This window comes from Plodia interpunctella, chromosome Z, assembly GCF_027563975.2.
Source record: "Plodia interpunctella isolate USDA-ARS_2022_Savannah chromosome Z, ilPloInte3.2, whole genome shotgun sequence".
Lineage (NCBI taxonomy): Eukaryota > Metazoa > Arthropoda > Insecta > Lepidoptera > Pyralidae > Plodia > Plodia interpunctella.
Genome location: NC_071324.2, coordinates 2,743,482 through 2,762,493, shown reverse-complemented (window position 1 = coordinate 2,762,493; position 19,012 = coordinate 2,743,482). Strand labels below are relative to the sequence as shown.

At 34.6% G+C, this 19,012-nt stretch overlaps 2 protein-coding genes across 2 annotated transcripts; both read right to left on the bottom strand.

Moving 5' to 3' along the window:
* Window positions 1-294: 294 nt before the first annotated feature.
* LOC128682870 (uncharacterized) lies at window positions 295-3,078 on the bottom strand. The gene is made up of 7 exons (XM_053767829.2): window positions 2,930-3,078; window positions 2,704-2,796; window positions 2,081-2,168; window positions 1,605-1,724; window positions 1,135-1,250; window positions 756-891; window positions 295-515 (listed from the first exon to the last, which is right to left on the bottom strand). Exons 1-7 carry the CDS (start codon window positions 3,002-3,004, stop codon window positions 370-372), a joined length of 774 nt encoding a protein of 257 aa, XP_053623804.1. The 5' UTR covers window positions 3,005-3,078; the 3' UTR covers window positions 295-369.
* A 420-nt stretch (window positions 3,079-3,498) lies between these two features.
* LOC128682869 (E3 ubiquitin-protein ligase UHRF1-like) lies at window positions 3,499-18,187 on the bottom strand. Its single transcript, XM_053767828.2, has 16 exons — window positions 17,826-18,187; window positions 16,949-17,117; window positions 16,354-16,738; window positions 16,030-16,170; window positions 15,371-15,573; window positions 14,776-14,876; window positions 14,283-14,481; window positions 13,008-13,096; window positions 12,174-12,258; window positions 11,450-11,576; window positions 10,496-10,645; window positions 9,199-9,337; window positions 8,639-8,816; window positions 7,599-7,795; window positions 6,775-6,873; window positions 3,499-6,502 (listed from the first exon to the last, which is right to left on the bottom strand). The coding sequence occupies exons 1-16, from the start codon at window positions 17,973-17,975 to the stop codon at window positions 6,356-6,358; spliced, it is 2,559 nt and encodes an 852-aa protein (XP_053623803.1). The 5' UTR covers window positions 17,976-18,187; the 3' UTR covers window positions 3,499-6,355.
* Between the last annotated feature and the right edge of the window lie 825 nt (window positions 18,188-19,012).

The following is a 19,012-nucleotide window of genomic DNA, read 5'->3' as shown; positions in this document are numbered from 1 at the left end:
AAAATCTTAGGATTTATACACTGATCTTCGATTGAGGATAATTCCCTGTTGAAGGACACAGCGTGCGATATTTTAGTTATATAAAAGAGTTGAAAATAATTGTGTAAACTTCATTTGTCGGCTCGAAGTTAATTCGAGGTAGGAAAAGTAGTAGAAACTTCGGCTATAGAGTTAGTAGATCATACAAAGTTTCCTAAAGAAACCGTTCCAATTTACCAAAATCAAGCTTTCTATGCTTGACCATTTCACCTTGTCTGCCAGTTAATAACAATAGCTAATAATCAAACAATGAGCTTTTGTTGCATTCATTTTATTTGGATATTTATAGGTATGACATGAACGACAAATTAGTAGTTTTATGTCTATGAGTTAGAACAATTTCGGGTTGATTTCAGGATCAGGGTCCGGGTAGTACTGCAGTAGATCAGCCACGGGAGCTTCTTGATCTTCATAAAATTCACAGGCAAGTAAATACTCTCGTTTTGAATAGTCATCCCCTTTGCAGAAGAATTCACCTGACAAAACAATTAAAAATAATAGGCAAGAGAACATTTAACGAGAAGATTTATGAGAAGTTTATATTTTGACTTGTCTCGATATATTAAAAAAAAGTGATTCCAGAGTGATGTTTCATCGAATTACAATACAATATGTATGGTATTTTACTTTCATAATACTTTGATAAAGGCAATTTTTTGTTGCCGCATTATTTTTAAATCAGTCTAATGATAATTGTTAATATCAATCAATATTACCTTCTATATCCATAATGTGAACCGCACTCTTCGATTCCAGGGCCCCAACACAATAATGCTCTTCAGTCAAGTCAGGATGCCAGTACATGATGGCGTCCCGGCAAGAGGTCCCCGCGATTGGCAATAAAATGCGATCCTGCAATAAATTATTACTCACATAAATAAAACAAATAGTAAACAATATTTATAAAAGCCCACTGCCATGTTATGATATCAAATGCTGTATATGGTTTTCTTTCGGCGTGAAATCAATTTTCATCTAAGTTGGCTTAGAGGTGAACGCGTCATAAGCAGATTTTCGCACTTATACTATGGAAGTTTCTTCGATAGAAAATCAGTAGTTATTGGAAAATGCTGTAGAAAATTAAACGTTTTTTACCTTGCAAATAACTTTATTGTTCACAATGGGTTCCTTTACTTCACTCGTGCAGAAAAACTTCCTCTTCTTTCTCATTATCACCGAACTTATTTCCAGGACTGTCTTAATACTATTGCCTGATGACAAGAAAAGAATATTACTTTTTATTATTATTAAAATTACAGGTGGAATATAGATAAACATAACTTATAAATAGAACGGTTATCTATTTATGCCCCTCGTTCCTAGTTTAATTTTCGGTTTGTGACGCCTCAATGCCAAAAGCAAAGTAAAAAATAAACCTTCGCATCTATTATTCGACTCTGTCGACCAACTACATCATTGTCTTGATAGCTGTTAAGGTCAACAATGGCAGCTTTCAAGACTGTTCCCTTATACCTTACTCGCCTCGTGCGACATCCACGGGAAGATACGAAGTGGTCAGGTGGTTTCTAGAACCATACTTTGTAATTTTAAATTGTTATAATTACCCTTTTCTCCGTTTATAGCCTCAAGCTCGCGCATGCCTCTCGCCTGTGTTTCCCTGCTGTTCTGCTGTTTCATGTAATTAGAAAGCCGGTTCATGGCCGCCACAAACTCATCAATAGGACCTTAAATATGATAATCTTTAAATGTAGTAAAATCACAATGTGGCCACGTTCGTACGAGCGCTTTTTAAAGATTTAATAATTAATAATCATTTATTCTTTGGAATATATGATTTCTATTCTATTCTAAGAGTTACAATAAAAATCTATTTATGTGTGTTCACAGGTCTGAAATTATTTTTTTACTATGTCGTGTTATATATGTATTTCGAGTGTTGAGTGGTGGACAGAAGTCATTTAATATTTTTTAAGCAAAGCATTTTATAAGCGCTAACATCAATCTTGTAAACTCTCGTGAGAACGTGGCCTTGGGTCTCGAATTAATATTATTAAATCAAATCAATTCAAATATAAAATACCAGTTCCAAAACTGCCTCCGTCCAAATAGTTCAAGAATTGATAAAACCTTAGGGCTTCATCCGATTCTATTTCATCCATTACTGGTCTCTGAAATTTTACAATTGGGTAAGTATCCAGAAAATATGCAAGAAAGTATGTAACTATAAATACTTAGTATGAACACGGGTTGACACAATTCATTTAGATTTCCAAATTCCAGAAATTCGAAAATGAGTTTATTTCATGCAGTATCAAACCATCTTCTTGAATTTGATAGATAAGATCGTTGTAAGTAAAAGACAATTTTAGATAATGTTATTCTAACTTAAAGTAGACCACCTGCCTCCATGCAATACAATTATATTGATGGTATCCTCACATGTCCGCACTGCTCTAGAACATTTAGAGCCAAAATAGGATACTTCAACCATTTTAAGGCACATCAATGAAGCCTTACACAAAGCCTTAAACAGTAGTGATCAGTCACCATAGCCGAAAAGCGGCCAGGGATATATAAAAACAAAAAAAAACATTAAACAGGGGTAACATACTGCAATCTACTGATTTGAGTAAAGGGGAGCTTTGTCCAACAGTGGGACACTACAATAGTCTACTAATAAAAGTAACTAGGTAGGTAACTTACAAACTTTCCACTCCAAGCGCCAACATCTGAATACAATGAGTTTACTCTACTTGGCATCCAATCAAGCGACGAACGTGCCACCAAAACGGGATGCTAAAAAATCAAAATAAAAATATTAAATCATCCCACATTTTAGTTATAACAATAGACAACTTTCAAATATTGGTAAAAGTAGCGTTCTACATTCAATTTTCAGAGTCATGACTCGGAGCAATCTAAAACATACCATAGACGCCAATCTGCAATAAACATATTTAAAATTGAAAACCAAAATAAATATAAAAGTGAAATGAAAATACATTGTGTCTAAATATAATTTATAAACTGTGAAACCTTCAATGGTTCCAATTCTTTGATAAAAATGAATTTTATGACTGGTTTAGTTAAAGCAATTATTGTATAGTTTATGACTTTAGACTAATGAATATAAAACAAGCGTAATAAATGTGCACATGTACGTATATTGTTAGTTATTTAACTCTCGTCGAAAAAGAGCCATGTTCTAGTAGACTATGACGCTATTGGCAATACTGGAGCCCGCACTTGTGTGAACTTTCTGATGAAAAGTACATATATTGGTGTGTCTTTAATTTGGTTATACCCGTATATAAATACATAAGATATTTCTTATGTATTGCGAGATTTTTTTAGAGGAGTATAAGGCAATTTAAGCAAGATTTGTACCTTCTACTAGTGCTGCTTCTAGCGGATTTCATATGGAAACTTCAAAGAAAATTATCTATCCAACTGTTAAGTTATTCATGTTTGTTATTAGGGTAAAATAATAACTATGTATAATTACCAAACAAATTTATTATACAACACAATATATATCAACATAATTACCGTGTGAGTTATATATATAAATCACTAACAATAATCAGTGATTTTAGTTCAAAATGAGTCTACGCAGGAGTAACAGGGTCGAATCCAATGTTAACGTGGGGATCTTGATGTGTAGTTGACTGTACAGAATTACGAGGATACTTGACCCAACCCCTAAAACGGAAAATATAGAAGTCAAAATTATTCAACAGTAGCGACGCCTTCTTCTGTACAGTCAATGTTCCGTTGCTCTTTATAGGTTTTGATATTGACGTGCGTCGTATTGCTATACAATGTCTGCGTTGTTGTTATACAGCACATCTAATCAGGATTAAAATCGGTGTAAAATATATCTGTGGGTAAATAGCGCAAGCCGATCTACATTTAGTGAAATAACTACTTTATTTGGCATGGAACTATGATTTTACGGTTATAAATAAGTTAGAACATACTTTAAGCTAAAGTATGTTTTATCACTATCGAACTATACAAAACATACTTCAGCTTGAGTAAATTATTTTATGAACAATACACATACTAAACCTATGGATAAAACTATTTTCTATTGTTCTGGTAACATAAAATATTAGACTAAATTGGTATAAAAAAATATCCATACGCAGCTATAGTTTACTATTAACCAAAAGGACAAAAGTTAGGAAAATGGACCCTGGGTTACCAGTTCCTTGTAATCATTAACCTACTCTTTATGTGGGGTCGGTACAGAATGTCAGCTTCCCCCACTTTGACTCTAAGGCTGAGGAAATAACCGGGAAAACGCTCAAATAGAGAGAAAGACAAAAGTTGCTTGTACTCAGGGTCTAACTTTAATTTCTAATATTGAAATAGTAGTTATAATTTAAAAATTCTGCGTGAAAATTAACCTCGTCTCATAAACCTTATTATTCATAAAAAAGTTAAAGTATACTTTAAGCAATAGCATGTTTTGTCTCTTTCCGTCAATTTCAAATATTAAGACAAAACATACTTTAGCATTTAGACAAAACACTATTTAAAGCGGATCCCGGGTTCCAGCGCTCAACGGCCGAGGAAACCGACAACACGCTCACATGAGAGAATAAATTATTGTTTTTGTCATTAACAAAAAAAATATCTTATGTGTCGTCATATTGTAAAATACCCCATCATAAAATTGGTGAATCTTTAATATCAACATTATAAAACATAATAATAACACGTATTTCTCCACAAAATTATCATACAAGGTGAAAATTGAAATAAAAAATAAAAATGTAACATTATTTAACTTAGAAACATGTATAACACACTGCACGATAAAGGTGAGGTACTTATCAGATCCTGTTATACTGAACTAAAATAATATTAAATATATCTAAATCCCTACCTAAGCTATAGTTCTAAAGCCCTATTTGTACTTTACAATAAATTGTCGCTTAGCTAAAAGCTCGCAACCGGAATGCCTTCAAAAGAATAAAAGATATTAATATTAAAATCATAATTAAATCATAAATCAAATCATACATTTTCCTTATTATCTTTCTAACTACAATGGCTTTGAAATGAAGCCACCTAATTATTAAGTGTAAGAAATAAGTTATACACATAAACTCAATTCCATACAAGATTGCGCGGAATAAATTCGGACAAAAGTGCATTTTCCCAAAAAGGTTTTATCCATACTTCCACACTAATATTATAAATACGACAGCCTGTCTGTTCCGCTTTCACGGCTTGCTGGACCTAATTATATTAATAATTTCAATCCAATTTTAATCCGCACAGACTCTTATATTTTAATACTAATTCATTTACTTAAAATACATGGGCTAGCAACATTTTCACTACAATAATGCTAAATTACCTATATAAGCAAAATAGTATATCGAAGAATCTGCTTGCATGTTTACAGGATAGACACATTAGGATTGACAGTGTAAAACAATATGCTTTTGAACAGTGCATGATTATCTTGCGGGGTAATAATACAAATAGTTTGAACCCATGAAACTTACACCAATTGGAAACATACACCATTCAGAGCGCACATATTTGTTGAGATTTTCTTTTCTTTTTTTTTCTTCTATAATGACATATCTACCTCCATTTGCAAAGGAACGTGTTAATGTCCAATATATTCAACAGCAGCGACGCTGAAGTTTGCCTACAGACATATAAGTACGCTTAAGTAGTGATATGAAAACAAAATAACTGATAATATTGAGCATAGTGTTATTCCACAGTGAGTATACGATATTTTATTAGCTACATTATACTATTACTACGTTTAGCGTATAGGCGTTAAATTTGAATCAAACGTCGAATCAGCAGGCCTACCATCAATTTTTACAGAACGATTCTATTGCAACTTAGTTCAATTTAGGCACCTAAAATGAATCGCATTCATACAAAAAATTAACTCGATGGTACGAATTTGCGACGCAGTTCAGTTTAGGTAACCCCCCAGAAGTGTCATTTGCCGTTTTTCATATTAAAATACATATCGTTCTAACGCTCAGTGAAAACAAGTGAACATAAAGCAATACGAAATTGAAAATTTAAATTAGAACCGGGATTAATATCGATTGAATGTAACGTGTCAATATGCTACATTTAATTCGTCCATAATGTTACAAATTCTGTGGTCAACACACTTGGCGCAAATTCAGTGAATTCGCAACACGCCTAACAATATTTCAGTAACAACACGTCTGGTACGATTTCTTTGAACGAAATAAACATTTGGCACAATTTCGGTGAACGACACCAGACTCGGATTATTTTAAGTAAATGATGGCTTTTATTTGCGTCACTTCCCTTCAATTGCATACAAGATGTCGGTGTAAAGTTACCGTCCGGCATCGTAACCCGGCATTACGGTCTGGAGCGCCATTTTGAGTTTGCTGTTGGGTTCCGGTTCGTAATTGTTGAGTTGGTTGCGACAACACGGACAAGTCCGTGTGCCGGTTGACTTGAATGCCAGTTTTATGCATGCCTGGAAAAGAAATTCAAAATTATTTGTGATATAGAATTTGTAACGGATACTTAAATTAAAAAACATAGAGATCGACTATATCTTCAGATAAATAAAAACAAGTTACTTTTTTTGACCTTAGGCTCTCTCTTATTAACGCGTGATTTTTCGGCATTCAAGTTGTTACGTACTGATGTTACCGTTGCAAGTCAAGGTTTTTTATCACGAGTTTCGTTCTAATCCTATTTTAGGGCGGGAACTACACGCCGTAGTGACAAAATAACAACACTCACTAAACAGAAGTTGTGTAGGCACGGCGTGGTGACCGGGATGACGGCCACCTCCTGGCAGATGATGCAGAGGAACACCTGGGTCACGTGCTCGACGAAATCCTGCAACATTTGTATTTGTTAAAAAAAATCTTGCTTGTTATATTGTATTTTGTATTGTTGGAGCACTATTTAAATTTCGGTTTGAATCCTACTCGTGCCACATGAGCTTGTATACCAATTGACTCATGTATATTAGTTTTCATAGATCGCTACTTGCTTCTGATCAAGGAAAACATCGTGAGGAAACCTGCCTTTATTTCATAACTAGATGTTGCCCGGGGCTTCGCTCCCGTGGGAATTTTGAAATAAAATATAGCCTATAGCAATCATTTATTTATTTTTAAAAGCACTCGTACAAACTGCGCAATGTTCATAAATTCACGTCGGCATCTCAGTTCAGCGATAAGTGGAGCCGTCATAAGAAGTATATAGGGTTACATTTATCAAACGCAAAACCTCCTAAAGACTACTTGGCAATCACTTTTTATTCTACGACATTCCGTAATTCGTAGTTTTTTATTTCATAAAAATATACAATCTAATTTGCGATTCTACATATTTTTAATAGCCAAGTAACACGAGACAGTATAGAAGCGTTATGTAGCGGAATCGAAAATAGAGGTAATGTTTCATAGAAACGTCGAAATTTTTGTATTTATTACGTTTAGACAAAATTCGTAGAACAAAAGATGTTAGTCTCTATATACCTTATGCGCCTTTGGAAGGTTATGCGTTAGATACCAGTAACCCTGTATATAGAGGAAAACTTGAAAATGTCGACTCACCCGCTTCCCCCCAGTTGCCAACACTTGCAAGCACTCAGTCCACAATTTCTCATTGAGGGAGTCGCCTTTGATGGCCCCTTCCTCCTCTGGACTCAATGCTGCCTCTTTGGCGATACCCTTGTTAGTCTTTGGACTCTTCGCAAACATGTTGGGAATCTTGGCGTTGGGGCTCTCAGTCACACTTTTGTTTTTCGACGCTGTAATAAAATAAAAATTTTGTTATCTCAGCTGGTGCATGATTATTAGGGTGAATTTCACGACAGTTTGAACGCGGCGTGTAGCGTTTCATTAGTATCGCACATTATTTTTGAATAAAGAATATATATTTTTATATTAAACATTTATATAATTAACATTGTACCAGTACTTTGATTATTTATAAAACAGGATAATTAAATTGATTACTGTGTATGTTACAATTTAATAAACACTAATGTTTATTAAATTGTACCCGCGGCGGAGTTTTAAACGCTTGTGAAATTCACCCATTAACGTTAGTAGAATACAATTTACTTTAATCTGTTATTGAATGATGTTGTCCTTACACACAAACCTACAAATTAAATTTATCAATATATATATAAAACTCTTCCGTTACTGAGTAACTGCCTGACAGACAACGAACAGCCGAAGTTACTGGGTGTAGAAAGCTGAAGTTTCCTAGGACAATGTAGGGGAGTAGGAAGAAAAGATTTCCTGAAATTCACGGAATTCCGGTAACGGATTTTTACTCACATACGAAGTTGTTAGTGTGTAATATAAGTGTAAATTCGTTTGATGTGCATAGTGAATGTTTCACACCACGGTAGATGATTGTTTCACACCTTGATCTTTAAAGTCATTTTGATAAGTTCTTTTGGGAGGTCAGTGGGGCTAGCAAAAGTTTTTGCGAGGACGCCATTAATATTTAATGGAAAGTAAACAGCACCTCTGTCGGACGTAAACTATTAATTTTCCATATAAATTTTGATTTGGATATGAAAACGTTCTCGCAAATAGTCGTGCTAGGCACGTACATAAATTCTTGGTCTATAACTTACGTCTTCCTTTCTTCTTCTTCTCCTCAGTCTTTTGCTTCTTAGAAGGGGGTGAAACCTCACCATCGGATTCGGAACGGTTGCTTTCCCGCAACGCTCTCTTCTTGACCTTCGCATTTTTGTTCGACTTCTCCTTAAGAGCCTTCTTCTCTGCCTCCGCTTCTAGGTAGCCATCGGGATACTGCACACAGGCGCAAAATGTTATCGCAACAAAAATATTTTTTTGGACAATGGTATTTTTATATAATTTTCTTTGGTTGGTTCATTGCGACGCATGCTGCATTATATCAGATTAGCTTTTATTCAATAAAGTTCCTATGGGAACAAGTAGGTATTTTTTCGGGATGAAAGGTACCTATGTCCTTCTCTGTACTTCAATTTATATATACGCAAAATTTCAAGAAGTTTGGTTGAGTAGATAAAGTGTGATGAGGTAACAAACTTACTCTCGCATTTATGATGTATTAGGATAAATTCAGTAGTAGTTTTTTTCTATTACCTTTTGACGTGTAGATTCATTCACCTATTCGTCTTTCGAGGTGCGAAAAAGAAAGTCCACTTACAATGATAGGATATTCCTTCGCCCCGGGCTCCCAGGGCGCGGGGTTGGGGTCGTCCCTCCGCAACAGGTACTTCCACACCCGGTACCCGGACAAACCCTTCTCCGGGTAATATTTCACCACTTTGTATATCCCGTCGTACCTGACAGACGAATCGAGTTAAGCACATAGATAGGAAAAAATATTTTTCTAATTATCCATCTTAAATAAGCGAATGAACCATCTTCATAACATCTTTTGTCTCTTTTTATCAAGGTTAAATATTGTAAAGTGAGATATGGGACAAAACATATTTTATATTTTACCTTTAATTAAATCTTTAAATCAACGCAACAAAATTGATGCAAGTCATTATTAAGGTTTGAGAGATTTAAGAGGAAAGTTTAAACGTACAAGTGATTAGGGTTTGCTGGAGCGAACCGTTGTTGGTTGGTTGGCCGTGTAAATAGGCCTTCCAAGCGGGGATGATAACTTCAGGTTCATGAGTTCAGACCAAATAAATTATGATCATTTTCTATGTCTCCACCTTCTGTATATGAAAACTTCCGCAAGTCAAACCCGCACTACATCCAAAACAATATAAAGAATGCACTTGCCAACTATCACCACCAGCAACCAGCAGCTCCTGATGTCCAGGTATTTGCGTGCTATCAGGGGAGCTTAGGTTGGTTTGTTTTCTTGTCGGAAGCTATTTTCATTTGAACACGAGTCACAAACAAACCACTGCACTTATTAACAGTGTCTCTAATAACTTAGGAGAAACTAAGACGATTTTCTCACAGAGGCAAGACGAGTCACAAACAACAACTCCAAAAATATCAACTGCGTATTATGAGACGTGACATGACGCAGAAAAAAAAACACTGGTGACATTTGCCCCTTAGAGTCTATGGGAACTACTAGCCACCAAGAAGATCAAGGAGGTTCAGTACCTCCGTTTATAATGCCCGAAAGAAAGCGCTAGTTCAATCTTACGGGAAGTTTTCATATTATATAAATTTCTTATGTATAAAGAACTAAAAATGAAACCTATTGGTCCAACCATTGGTACTTAATAAACTATATTTGTACATTTACTTGCAGGGTTAAATGATACATAAATTATATTTAAAAAATGGTAAGCCCTTCTGGCATCATAGAGACTAATACTGTTTGAATGAGTTTCTTTCGGCATTTCTTCTCATTAATGGTCGTTCCAAAATGCTAGTAGTTTGTAGTTTTGATAAATATCATTTAATTTAGAATATGACGATTTATGTGGTAAAAAAAGCCCTTTGGTATTTCCAACTTCATATCATACCTGATCCCTTCCTTGGGCGCATACTTGGGGAAATGCTTCATCATCTTGTAGGAGCGCACGACGCGCACAGGTTTCCCGCCGCGCCATTCTGCGCCCGCGTCGCCGCCTTGTTCGCTGATCTGCTTCACTGCGCAATTGCGCGCTAACGCTCTGAAACATCAAACATTTTTAATTTTTCTACTTTCTTATCCATATTGTTGACCGATTTTATTTTGCTAGTAATAGATAAATAGCGTCAACCCAATTTCCCACGGCGTACGATATTCTATTATATTTTAGGCATCATTATATGGGTCTGTTTTATACTGAAACGAATAATAAATTATATGACTAAACCTGTCAGGAATATCTGTAGGTGAAAATCCATACAAATCTCCAACTGGCTTTTTTTTTTAATATATCGCGTTCATACAAACCCACAGACAGATAATTATGTAACCTAAACACGGAATAGCAACATGTTAAAATTCATTCATTTGGAATGAATTTCTACGAACAGTAAATTTATATAAACTGTATTTATGAGGTGTAATGGTTGCCACTAGATTAATAGTGCCATGAAAGTCATTGTGTGTGTTTCATTCCGTGTAAGAATCACGACCAGCCATGAGGAGTACGACTATGAAGAAGAAATATTTCCTTTAAAAATATTCAACAACACACACTAGATACTTGAAACAAGTTTATTCATTAGACAAATTTAAAAAAACTATTTTCAATGTTTCTTCCGCTACAACTTTTGATAGGCTGAACAGATTTTGATCAAACATATCTAAGAACCACTGCATAAAAATTAGCTATTAATAAAAAAACCGCATCTATATTGGTTCACCCACACAGACACTTAGCGGTCAAACTTATAACCTTTTTGTCTTAGGGGTTATAAAATGCTCTATTGTGCGGTGGCGATATTGTACAAGTATCTTCGCAGTAGCATATATTAATGGTACTCACTTATTCTCCCTGGTGAGGGTCTGGTCGCAGGACTGCTCAGCTGTCCGCTTGTTGCCGGAGAGGTCCCGGCCTCCGCTGCCCGTGTACGTGAACTCTATGCCGTTGTCCACGTCGTCTTCATACCCGCCTGCACAGCAAATTAAAAATAAGTAACTAGTTGCTTCGTTCCCATGGGATTTTAGGGATAAAAATACCTGGAATACCCTGTGTTATTCCAAGTTATATTCTACCCAAGTCTCAAATTTCATATCAATCCGTTCAGTAGATTTAGCATGAAAGAATAACAAAGAAACAAACAAACATACACACATCCTCACAAACTTTCGCATATATATATATATATATATATATATATATATATATATATATATATATATATATATATATATTAGTAGGATTTTGATTGATCGTGTTAAGTAGAAATCCCTGGAGATCTTGCACAAAGAGCAACCCAAAAGTCACTTAATGACTTTTTAATGAGAATAAAAGCTTGCGATAAATATAAAATTGACATTTTCCTAAAAAACTTTCAACCTATAATAAGATTTATCCTACTACTATGTGGTACTATTAACCTAAAAGATTTGTCCTACAACTATGTGAAAGAATAACGAAATATAAATAGGCATTCATAAAATAAAAAATTATGGATTGAACAGAAGTTTCAATAGTTAGACCAAGAAAGCTAAGTATACATACAAATTGGGAAAATAGATATATTTACCAGAAAGAACTATGCTGTACGCTCCTTCCACGTCCCGACCGTGAATACCCGACACTGGTGGGCGATGGACACCAGTCTCAGACAGCTGAAAACATTTCAAATTTATATTGTTGTATATACAAATAGAATAAAACTGAATTTTATCATTATTTTTTTTACTACCAACTACCAACTTCCACAATGTAGTTGTTTAAGGAGGGGCAGAATCATGACTACATTATTTACTTTAAATTTTACAAAACAATTACTTCAAACACTAAAATATACATGCAGATTCCAATCATTTGTTTTATACTATAAACTTATAGAAATTCGCGTTTGTTTTATGCACGAATGAAATGAAAAGTTGTTCATTTAAACTTTAATGCAACTACAAACAACAAAATACAACTTGTATTATGTACTTATAGTATGTACATATTATTAAAATCGTCATCTAACAGTATACCATTGGGCGCAAGAAATAAATATCGCCAAATTCGATGTCTATCTTTTCGATAGTCTACGACTAGTACAACACTATGTGTTTCTTTTTCTCAGCATGAGCTGGTATTATCATATCATTTACGGGCGTAAACCAAGTAAATGATAAGTTTTTATCTATTTTACGATCCTAGGTCAGTCTGTCCGTTTTCGTCCATTTGGAGAAACTTTCTGACAATACGACATGTATTTAAGATGGCGGCTTTTTGCTTAGATATGTAAGTAGAGGGTCTCAGATCAAGAAGTTGGAGGCTAATATATTATTTTGGTACGCATTTTCAGCCACGACGTCTATTGGGACCCGGTCCTTCGATGCATTCGTGGGGCCGAAGCCAACAATTATTATTATACCTGTATCCGAAATCGCCAGCACATCCCCACCTCGATCCCGGGGATGGGGCCGAAGTGGTTCGGCGGCATGGCACACGTCTTCGTCTTACCTGAAATAAAATTTATTTTATGGTACATGCTTGTAGTATTTAGATCGTCTTTACCATCCTTGTCATTTTTCAACACAGACAAGAATCAGTTTCACGATTTTATAAAATAATAATCTGTTTAGGGGATTCATGCTAAATTTTGTATATTTGATTTAGGAACTATTCTTTGCTAGGAGAAAATAAAACGAGATTTATTACGCTCCTTGCGCACGATTATATTGCTTTATTTGTAATTCATATGACAATCAATAATTTAAATTCATTTATTTTACATAAGGTAATCTATTAACAATATGTCTTTCGCAAAAATAATTCACAAATTATTAAAAACTTAATTAACAGGTGAAAAAAGTATCGGTCTCGCGAGCGTCCATAACCGGCTATAGTTAAAAGTGCAGAGAAATTCACGGGAGAGAATGCTAAATTGCTACAGAGCAGCAAGCTAGTGTGAAAGAGATAGCAAACACATAAAGCAAGAAATACATTTTGCTAATGCATAATTTGTGATGTACATAGAATTTCGCACAGTATCATCAATGATTAATATAATATTATAAATGCGAAAATTTGAAGGTAAGTGAGGATGTTTGTTACTCTATCACACTCAATTTACTGGGGGGATTTCGATGAAATTTGGTGCATGGGTAAAATATATTTTGGAATAGCACACAGGAACTATCCTATGTGCTATTCCAAAATATATTATATATTTTATCCCGGAATTACCACGGGAGCGGAGTCACGGGACACGGCTTGTTTTTATGATATACTTGCAATATGAGGATTTCACATTTTCAACTTTTCAAATAAGTAACCTCGCATTAGCTTATTATAGGTATCACATAGATTTAATCACACAATAAAAATAAAGATTATAGTGTTACAATAACACACTTGATAAGAGGAAATCGTAGAACAAAATACACTATAAAAAAATTCGCTTAGCAAATTAATTTCTCATAGCATTAGCTTTTATATTAACAGTGCAACATAGTGACGGATTTATGGCAAGTACATAGTATATTATCAATTTATTCCAAAAAGCCCGGCGCAAACCATAACTATAAGCCACTTGGAAAAAATATTGGCCAAAACTGAAAAATGCTAATTTCAACAGTAAATGTGACTTTATTGACGGCGCGTCCAGAGTTAACGTGGTCAAGTAGCCACAAATAAATGAACTTACCAACACAAGCCATCCCGCGTCCCCAGTCTTTCTTAGAAGCATTATTTTTCTTTGTCTGCTTGGCGGCTCCGGGGGCAATGACCTCCTTGGTGTCCCGTTTGCATGACGGGCAATACCAGTCGTCCTCGGGCAGCTCCTTCAATGCTGGCTTCAGGCAGTCCATGTGGTAGCCATGGTTGCATTCGTCGCATAATACTATCTGGAATTTGTCAAATTCGAACCATGGTTGCATTCGTCGCACAATGCTATCTGGAACTTTTCAAATTATTTTTTTTTATATGTTACTTTGTCAATTGACATCAAAAATTGAGAAGTTTACCGCCGAATTCAACAGAGCAAGTTTGGAATAGAAAATACATCGCCTGTAAGATGAATTTACACCACGGGGTTGTTTCGAGGATATAACATAAGTCGCGAAATTCCATGTCAAGGCCAAGATCAACACGCATTGAGGCAATGAGCCTAGTGTAGTAAATTAAAGTGAGGTACTTACCTTTTCAGGGTTTTCCTTCCCCAAGCATTCGAAGCAGCCGCAGTCGCGGCAAGGCGCGTCCTCGTCATCTCTACAAGTTAAACATTCCAGAGGCTGTGCTCCTAAAATAATAACAATGTTTACTCTTTACATATAGCTTGTACATAAAGAAAAATAAATAAAATAATACAGCCTGTATATAAAGAGTAAAAAGTGGATTTGTAATGTATTTGTATTGTAGCTAGTAAAGGTAAAATCTGGCATATTATTAATACTTTGTCTACAGATTCTATGATTCTACATCTTCTTTTCTTGTGTATGGCTCCATCTTTCGTCAAAACGAAGATTCAACGTCAAGGTTGAGAATAGCACCCTCAAATTAGATGGGAGATATTCACACATCATAGTTGATATGCTATTCTGTGTCATCTCAAATGTCCCATCTAATCACACAAGAATATGTTTCTGCTAGAATTTCAGAAATCAGTTGAGTAGTTTTGAATAATTTATAATATTTTTTAAATTAATATAATGTATATGAAAACTGTTTACCAATACATGTAATGTACAGATTTTAGTACAGTATCTATAAAGTTAAAATAAAACATGGACATACTTTTATCTGGAGGTGTAATCATTAGCTTTTTATACACTTCTGATCTATCTGCTAGAGCCACAACTTCTTCAATGGCAAAAATTTTGTCATTGACCCTCACTTTAGTATCATTTTGAGGCACTGCTTCAGGTCCAAGGTATAGTGTTCCTACTAATTCATAATTTGTTCTTTGCTTCTTTATCTCATCCACTTTGAAATCATACCTATTAATATTGAAATAGATAAATTAATAAATAAATACATATATGGATAAATCACATAGATTGAGTTAGCCCAGTGAGTTAGGTAAGAAGCAGTGGTGGACCACTGGTTAAGACGGCCTGAGGTTCAAATCCTTCTCATACCAGATGAGTTTGAATGAAATTAGACTAGTGTTAGAAATAACACACTTGAAAAGAAAGAAAGAAGTTACCCCAAAGTCTATTAGTGTGTTGTGGGATACTATACTCAATGGTACTATTTCCAAACATATATGTATGAAACATAGAGAAACATACAAGACCTAAGTCAATCTGAAAAAGATCCATTTGACCTGAACAGGAAACAAACCTGGGACCTGCATTGTAACAGTCTGGCAAGATGACCATTAGTCTACAAATCAAAAAATCAAGTTGTAAAAAAATCAAGACTAAAATTAAGAACATTTGGAAAGTACGTACCAATAACCTTTTTCAGAAATATCTTCAGTATTATGGTTGACCATCACTTTTTGGCCAACTTTTAACTTGTTTATGTCTATAACAGTCCTTGCTCTTGGTCTAATATCTTTTAACTTGCAGTAGTGTTCAGACTCATTGTCCCTAAGGTAGAAATGCAAATCAGATATGAGCGCATTGTTTAGAAGAAACATAATTTAATTGTAAAAACTTGAGAATTACATTAGAGCATTCTAGGAAGCTAATATTCAAGTATTTATCTAACTTCCATGCAATATTCTAAAATAGATAAGAGCTTAAATAAACTAGTCATGTAACAAAACTTACTCTGATTCTAATTCCACTTTGAATAGTAAATCCGAATCTTCAATCATATCACTATTGCTGGGTCGATTATTATTCTGGTTCTCAATCGATTTCTTTTTACTTTTTGGTGATTTTGAGAAATACTTAGCAATCCCTTTCTTCTTAGATTTTGCTTGGCTGTCTTCATTGGGTTCCACAGGAGGCTTATTTTCAGAATTTTCTTGTTTGTCATTACTTTCAAACTTATGGTTAATAGTTGTAACTTCAGTGTCGGTAGTATTATTCTCTTTTGGCAGGACTTTGGGATCTAGCACTATCCTGACAATTTTTCCTTCAAACCAAGCACCCTGTTCCATGTCTCTCATGTCAATTAAGTCACCAACAGCATAAAGGGAACTCTCAGCATCTAAATTAAAATACATCATAAACTACAACAGGAACTATAAACAAATTACTTGCTACATATACCATATCATTCTTTAATCCGTCACAAGTCAAACCACTTAGAGGTTTACAGTGATCATAATAAATCATAGATCAACAAAAAGAAAAAGTAATAAATGGACAACATTCATATCAGTCCATCAAAAGATTTTGATCAATTAGTTTTACTGACCTGTATAAATAGCTTTTTCTTGTGTTTTGGGAGAATCTTCCCCTTGGTCATTCTTAACTTTTTCAAATTCAGGCTTATCAGAGCTTTCTTCAGGTTCTGCTCTAACCATGAGTTGTATAACATCGTTGAGTTTGATGTTGTAGTCGTGGAACGTATATCCATTTTCTAACTGAAATGATTATGGCGATTTATGTAAAGCAAAGAGATTTATCTTTATATTTTCCATCCATCCAAATAATAGTACCTGTAGGTACCATTTTTTTTAAATAGTCAACAATAGAACACAGATGATTTAAGGTCAAATGTAAGTCCAATAAAGGGCTCATGGAATCACAAACAACTGCAACAGTCCCAAGGAAGTGGCACAAAAATACAGAGAACCTAGGCTAACTAGCCTAGGTTAGCAGCAAGTTGAGCATAGTGAATTAATTCTCTAGGCCGAGATTAATGATGATGAATTCCTAGTTTTTCCAATCATCATGATAACTGATATCATAATAACTAAGGGGTGTAGTAGTAACCACATCAGCAAGATTCTTTTAACAGAAGTAGAAAATCAGTGGTAAAATCAATATGAATTCTATACAACATTTATGTAAAATAGTATGGAAAGATAGGGATAATAATATAATGTGTGACTGCAACACATTGGTTGGAAAATGGATATCCATTTACCAAACAATGTGTCAAGTATATCCTTAAATCTGGAGTCTGGTTTAAGGCATGGGGACAATCACCAAGAGTCAAAGGTTCGAGGTACAACCACAATACTAATAATAAGGGAGGCAATGCTTTACCATATTTAATCCCTGGTCTTAAATTTAAAAATTCCAAAGTCAACTGATATTTGTTGCCGCGAAGTATTTTTATTACTTACCAACTTTCCACCGTAGAATAATCTTTGCAGTTTCGGTTGAACATCAAATTTCTCTTTGATAATACGACGAAATTGGTCGATCTTTGTCAGTTTCGATTCTACAACTACGATTGCATCGGGTTTACCGAAGAGTCGAACTCGCACATGCATATTGACTAAATAACTTTTCGAAGGTGCACGTAATATGTAAGTAGGTTATTTCAATTAAATATATGATACTTCGTCAAACATTTCTTACAAAGCTAACTTGAAATGCATAGCGAACAAGTTATCTGTTTCGTATATTTTTAGAAAAGCCGTACAAATAATATCACAAGAAACGAAACGAACCAAAAACCACAATTGATTGACATTCGGCATGATGACATAAAAAAGAGCGCGAAATTTTTTATCTGTAACAGTGTTACCATATGCAGAAGTCAAAAATGAATTATGAACGATAAAAATAAAGCTAAATTTTAAATTAAAAATAAGGTATTAATATCATTTTAAATTACTGGTAGGTACACACTGAAATAAGCATAGGTAATCAGCATCCCGGAATGTTTTTTTCCGAAAGTACTCAGTAAAAGCTTTCGGTCCCACCCAATGTCCCTATCATCACAGTTTGAATGTATGAATGACGTCAACTGTATCTATATAATATACACACAATTGACGTCGTTCACATTTTATGTCAACCCTGACAATACTGTGCATAATTATCAATGCTGTGCTGGCTGTTTCGACTTTAACATAGCGATCAAACTACTGCACCTACGAATCTTGCTAAAATAAATTATTCCAAAAGTTTCAACGCTTGATTTAAGTCTCTTTGCAACCTACTTATCCTAATGTGGAGCTTTAGGAGCGGATTCCTTCCACATTATATCACCGTGCTCTCCACGATTTCTTATTAAATTGTTGGTCGGCTGTGAATGGTTAGTGTTTTATGCCGCTGAGTTATATAAAAAATATTTTTAGGAATTTCTGAAAATATTGACTATATTAAATCTTAACGATCAATATGATAAAAAAATAAAGCAGTGTTGCAGAAAAGGCAATCTTTATGTATCTGGTAACACTTATTTGTAACGTCATAAAATTTTGACAGAACTTCGAGAGAACCAATGGTTTAGTGACAGTGACATATTCCGAAGTTGTCATGACAAAACTAGGGATGGCCAGGGAAAAATTCTTCACCCTTT

Excerpts from the sequence above, each read along its gene's own strand:
- LOC128682870 (XM_053767829.2), bottom strand. The coding sequence starts at position 3,004 with ATGTATTTTCATTTCACTTTTATATTTATTTTGGTTTTCAATTTTAAA. Across the intron at positions 2,797-2,929 it reads ATTGCAGATTGGCGTCTATG|CATCCCGTTTTGGTGGCACG; the intron begins GTATGTTTTAGA and ends TTGATTTTTTAG. Across the intron at positions 1,725-2,080 it reads CGGAGGCAGTTTTGGAACTG|GTCCTATTGATGAGTTTGTG; the intron begins GTATTTTATATT and ends ATCATATTTAAG.
- LOC128682869 (XM_053767828.2), bottom strand. The coding sequence starts at position 17,975 with ATGCATGTGCGAGTTCGACTCTTCGGTAAACCCGATGCAATCGTAGTT. Across the intron at positions 16,171-16,353 it reads AAAGTGGAATTAGAATCAGA|GGACAATGAGTCTGAACACT; the intron begins GTAAGTTTTGTT and ends TTTCTACCTTAG. Across the intron at positions 13,097-14,282 it reads ACGCGGGATGGCTTGTGTTG|GTAAGACGAAGACGTGTGCC; the intron begins GTAAGTTCATTT and ends ATTTTATTTCAG.